Source organism: Danio rerio, chromosome 6 (genome assembly GCF_052040795.2).
Source record: "Danio rerio strain M-AB ecotype USA chromosome 6, GRCz13ab, whole genome shotgun sequence".
In the NCBI taxonomy this organism is placed as follows: Eukaryota; Metazoa; Chordata; class Actinopteri; order Cypriniformes; family Danionidae; genus Danio; species Danio rerio.
The window spans coordinates 42,986,602-42,992,601 of NC_141026.1; the positions used below are offsets into that span (position 1 = coordinate 42,986,602).

General features: G+C 36.6%; 1 protein-coding gene across 4 annotated transcripts in view; it reads right to left on the bottom strand.

Annotated features, from left to right (window-relative positions):
* Positions 1-5,485, bottom strand: part of LOC147836442 (uncharacterized) — a 31,279-nt gene extending 25,794 nt beyond the window's left edge. For 2 of the 4 annotated variants that reach the window (XR_015493971.1, XR_015493970.1), the window contains exon 1: positions 5,421-5,485. Coding sequence is in view for 2 of the 4 variants with exons in the window: in XM_087257762.1 (XP_087113888.1) it covers positions 4,863-4,867 (5 nt within the window). In the remaining 2 variants the exon portion in view is untranslated. Of the gene's footprint in view, positions 1-4,862; positions 4,994-5,053; positions 5,165-5,420 lie in introns of those variants that run through there. The other 2 variants (XM_087257762.1, XM_087257761.1) reach the window with 2 other exon arrangements.
* Positions 5,486-6,000: the final 515 nt, after the last annotated feature.

Consider the following 6,000-nt stretch of genomic DNA (forward strand, 5'->3'; position numbering starts at 1 on the left):
AATAATATTGACCTTAAAATGATTATAAAAAATTAAAAACATTAAAAAAAAAATAATAAAACATAAGGCATTCTCCAGAAGAAATAATATTACAGGAGATACCATGAAAAATTCCTTGCTCTGTTGAACATCATTTGGGAAATATTTGACAAAGAAAAATCACAGGAGGGGGAATATATTGTCTTTAACTGTACACTGTTTAACCCTCTTTTTTTTACCCATCCCACACTTAAATTCACTGAATTGTTATTTGTTTTGAGGCTGTTTCTAATTGAATAGCTGTAATCTAATAGCTGGCTGTTTATCGTTTAAAGATAAGATGGAGGGTCTGCTAACTTGATTAGTCTCTTCAGTAAGGGATGTGGGAGGCTTTTACCGCCCTGCTAATTGGTCCAACGAGTCGGACAGGGGACGAGCGAAACCCCAACTGTTCAAAACAGAATGACCTCTGTGTCTTCCTTGAGCAATTCATATTGAAGTGTCTGCCACTTGTGTCAACAAATTGATCACAAAACATAAAATGACAGTTTGATGCACTTCTAAACAATCAGACGCAAACCCCACAGGCCAGAGGTCACAATTCCTTCAACACTTATTGCGGCACACAGCTAAAACAAAACCCTGACTTCTGCATTTACCACATTACCTCTAATAAACTGATTTTTAGACTACACACACTAAATGATCTACACATAGGTGGCTCAGTGCTTAGCACTGTCGCCTCACAGCAAGAAGGTCGCTGGTTTGAGTCCTGGCGGGGCCAGTTGGCATTTCTGTGTGGAGTTTGCATGTTCTCCCAGTGTTCATGTGGGCTGCCCACACAGTCCAAAGACATGTGCTATGGGTAAAATGGATGAACTAAATTGCCCGTAGTGTATGAATGTGTGTGAATGTGAGAGAGTATGGTTGTTTCCCAGTATGGGTTGCTGCTGAAAGGACATCCGCTGAGTAAAACATATGCTGGAATAGTTGGCGGTTCATTCAACTGTGGCGACCCCTCTTAAAAAAGGGACTAAGCCGTAAAAAAATGAATGAACGATCTACACATAACGCACACATTCCTCAGCAGATAGAGTGACAGTTCTGCTGACAGACAAAAGTGCAGAACACTAAATAAAGGAGAAAAGAGAAAGCAGGTGTGGGCTTAAGGTTGTACCGACACATAAAGGCCCAAACAATGCAAACGTAAAGAAAAGGCGAGAGAGAACAAAGGGACGAAGCAGATAAAGTGCATTAGATGAAAGGCTAGAAAGTGGGATAATGGACTGGAACAAAGCACCTCTTGAATGAACGTGTTACATGACCTTTATGCTGTAAGAGTGCGTTACTTTATAACTCTGAGGACAACAGACTTCAGCACACAGGGAAACAAGATATATTTGTCCGCAAAAACACTTATAATATTTCAGCCTCAAATCACTTTCGCTGCGGCTTTAAAAAAGACCTACATAAAATCACGATGTAACAGGATTCTCCCACAAATGAACTTTATATCACAGGTCATATCACTCGTAAGTAATATTAAAAATGTTCATGCAGATCTGTGAGTGGATATGAAACTCCACTGGTTTAAAGTTGCCAGGTTTAATTCTAATAAGCTTAAATCTGGTGCAATTTCTCTGTTAGTGTGGTGTGAACAACAAAGGCCAATATTCATTCATTCATTCATTCATTCATTTTCCTTCTGCTCAGTCCCTTTATTCATCAGAGGTCGCCACAGCGAAATAAACCGACAACTTATCCAGCATATGTTTTACACAGCTGCAACCCAGTACTGGGAAACATTCACATACACTCATTCACACACACACACACACTACAGACAATTTAGCTTATTCAATTTACCTATATCGCATGTCTTTGGACCCAGAGAAAACCCCCGCCAACACAGGCAGAACATGCAAACTCCACACAGAACTGCCAACTGACCCAGTGACCTTTTTGCTATGAGGCGACCAATAAACATACACAAGCATATTTGTGCGAAGCAAACCAAGAACAAAAATACCAACCAACAGAATAAAACTACACATGCAAAAACAGCCTAAAATGGACTAAACTGTTGATTCACCCAGAGAGTTCGGTAAATCTATAAATAGCATGGATGCTAGTTTACATCCAGCTAAAAGCCCAGCTAAAGAAATGATGAGATTAGCACTGATGTCTATAGCGGTTGTCTATTGATTTATAGACAGATTGATGGTTTTTTGCTCAGTCGCACAAGTGATTGATTCTTTGAGATGTAGAAAACAAAACTGATGCATTTTGACAACCGTGTGCCATTACAAATCAAGACTAAACAGGCTATTTTCACTTTCTTTGTGTAAAGTCTTGCAAGTATATTTGTTCAAACTGAATGGAGGATACATAATTAATACAGTTTATTAATACATATTTGAAATGTTATCATTATCAGCAGATAATAAGATTAAGAAAATATAGAAACCCAATTTGTGTGTCTAATTTTGGAGACAAATATACACAAAAAAATCCACACAATTCCTTCATGATGTCCCAAACCAAATCTATTAAGCTAACTTTAATGTTAAGCTAATTTTGTTGCTTCAACTAATTTTAAATAAGTCATTTGAACAAGCAGCAAAAGTATTTTTATGTAAGGCTTTATATAAACCTAACACAAGCTCTCAAAACGATGTCTTAATTTGAGTATTGAAAAATTTATAATTAATTTTTAACATTTGTAAAAGTAGAGTTAGATATTTACATAACTTAATGTATTTGTGTGTGTGTGTGGTCCTGGTATATAGTACATTGCAGGGACCAGATGTCCATTCTAGTACAGTAATACCAATTATTTTTAACATTCTGGAAACATTTTTGAGGTCCCACTGAGGGAATTATAAATAATACAGAGCTTATAAATAATACAGAAGGGTGTTTTTGCCTATGTAAAAAAGTTGACTGTTCTGTGAGGGTTAGGGGGCAAATTGTATGCTTTTTACAGCACAAAAAATTATTACTCAGGCCGTAGCCAGGGCGGGTTCTGGTGGTTCAGAAGACTCACCCCTCACTGACAATGGTCCAGAATTAGTCTCATTCATTAACTCATTTGTCCTATTTTGACTGCTATGTTATCATAAATAGTGAAAATAACCCATCGAAAAAGGCTTTAAGACCAAGCTGAATCCCAGTGTGACTTCAGTTAATCAGTTTTAGCACATTCAAACAATTATTTTTTAACAGTCCAACATCCAGCTGTGCAAGAAAACATCTGACATAAGTCATCTTTCGCTACTGTATGTTTTTTAATAGAGACACATTTGACAAGAAACTTTTATTCTCAATCTTGGAGCTTACTTTTGAAAGAAAACATGACCAATAATAAATTGTGAAGCATTTTTACAAGAGAGGATATACAAATTGTGAAGCTCTAAATTAATATTTTTATTATGTTTCAGTTTTTTATTATTTAAATGGCCAAATTCTGACTGAGAAATGTTGAATATGCTGGCCAATTGCATAATAAATAGGCTACAGTTTAAAGTTAATTTAAAACTTTTTTTTCTAATGATATATGATGTAATACATTTCTATTTTAAAATCAAATATTTGTCATATTTCTATATTCTAAATATTAAAAATAGTGCTGACAAGTCACCTAAATTCAGTAATTAAATCTCATAATTAAATAGAAAATGAGGCGAATAAATGAAAAAGAACCACCGCTCTGCTTTCACCAGGCTGGCTACGAGCCTGTAACATCTTTGGGATAACTAGTTTATACAGATGGGCATTATGAAATACATATTCGTGTGTTTACATTTTCTAAACAAAAGCAGACACAACGCGAATATATATTTAAACAAACTTAAAGCCTTTCAATTATGAACTTGCTAGGCCCAATTTCTTTTCTTAGTCTGTGCTCGGTTTGGGTAAACTCTAGATTGGATACAGCTGCGGACACGCACATCAAGTTAGCATCAGTTTTTAATACTGTATAACAAATAATTAATATTTTTACAGTACTGTGATGGTTGGGTTTAGAGTTGGGGTAGGCGTTAACAAAATATAATTTATCTGATTCTTCTATGCCGTTATTAGTCGTCTCTAACGTTAATTTCAAAAGCGAGCATTCAATTATCACTAGCGTTATAACCTCTGGCGTTTACTTGGTTGTGCAAGTTAATTTTAGAAAAGTTATAGCTCACCTCCTAAAATTCTTCTTCTTTGGGTTTTACTGGCGGTTGGCAATGGTTTCCTAAACTTGAGGCTAGTTTTATGTAGGTATGTAAGTTTGACACCCAGTGGTTGGACTAGGTATTGCATTCCTGGATCAAAACAGGCAAGCGCAGGTTGCCAGATTGAGGAACAGGAACGAGTCTGACGATTAAGCCTAATGGCTGATTTAAATCTTCTAAATAAAAGCAACGGCACGCAATACAAGAAATATTTTCCAGATTAAAAAGAGTTTTTGTTCCAACCAACTCCTCGAATTGAAATTTTAGACAGTTTTTATTTTTTATTTCTCACAGGTAAACCTCACATACTTTATTCAGTGTTAAATTCTTATGAATGTACGTTTGAATGCCATTTTACTTGACATTTATTGCCATTTACTGAAAGCAGCAGCAGATAGTTTACTTCAGATCTTGAAAATAAATATTTGAAATTTAACTTTATAACCGACTCGAAACCAACACATATTAGTCATTCAGCATGTACGTTAAAGAGGTTTAATGTGTATTAATTAGAAACCTTACTATTTTGTGAGTGAGTGCATAGTCTGTGCTTCTGAATGAGTCACATAGCAAGTCAAGTCACATAGCATTGTTGGGACACGGGGTAACCTACTAACCTAATGTTTACGCTCCTAATATTTATATTATTTGCTAATTACTAACCTCATGTGGAATTCTGAATCAGCGTCTCATTTCGTAGGCTGCTATACTCTCCACTAGAGGTCACATTTCGGTCACGGGCGCATGCTTTGAGAGCCTTTCTGAATGAATGAATGAAATAGTTGTTTTTCACCAAGGCAACCCAGGTGCTGAAATATAATTGGCTAAACTGGCATTGGGCAGGTTAAAATTACCAAAACAAAGACAGATGAAAAATCTTTCCCGCATGAAAAACCCATTTTCAAAGCAGAACAACTGACATTAGCACTGGCTTTCAGATAAACAAAAATGTTCACTTGTCATGTAAAGAAGAAAAAAAAAAAAAAGAGTCCTATTAAATTCTGCGTGCTCTACAGGGGAGTCGGTGGTATTGCAGCGTCCACGCAGATGGCAGTACTGGAGAGCCCCGTTTAGGAGGGAGCGTAAAAAGGCCGCAAGGAAACAAGCCATGAGATCAAAGAAAATAATTAAATACGTACACACACAAATGCCACTTGCCCATGCTGATGAAGAGGATAATGTTAATGCTAGTGGTAACTCAAACACCGAGCGTGACTTTACCCTTCGTCGGGCTCATCTCGAGATCAGTACAGGTCCAGGGGTCAGGAAGGAGACAATCTGCAGCTTCTACCTCATGGGAAATCTTGTGTTTTTATTTCCTTTTTCTCGATTCCCTTTTCCAGTCCCTCTCTTTCAATTTATGAATTTTAAACAGGCACTCTGAAAGACCTTTCTGATGAAGGACCCTGATTAGAGAGGTTAACGGACTCAAGCTGTCATATCAAAGGCTTGTACATGCATACACTCACACACAAAATAAAAGACTGAGATTTCCATCGGAGTCACTGAAGGGAAAAGGACAGTAAATGCAATCTGTGTGTGTGTGTGTGTGTGTGTGTTTAAAGATCTCTAGAGTCAACGACACATACACTGAACAGGCCGAACATGGCATGAAAGCCATTTTGTGTTAAACATGGAGAGTTCTAGTGCCTGCAGCATTTAACTAAGAGTTCTGTCTCTTTCCTACTGTAAGTAATAAGAAATTTATGGAGCCAGATCAGTCTCAAAAATAGCAAACTAATAAATTAAGATTCATACATGCACAGCACAATTCACATTGACAAAATCTAATTTTTTAAAT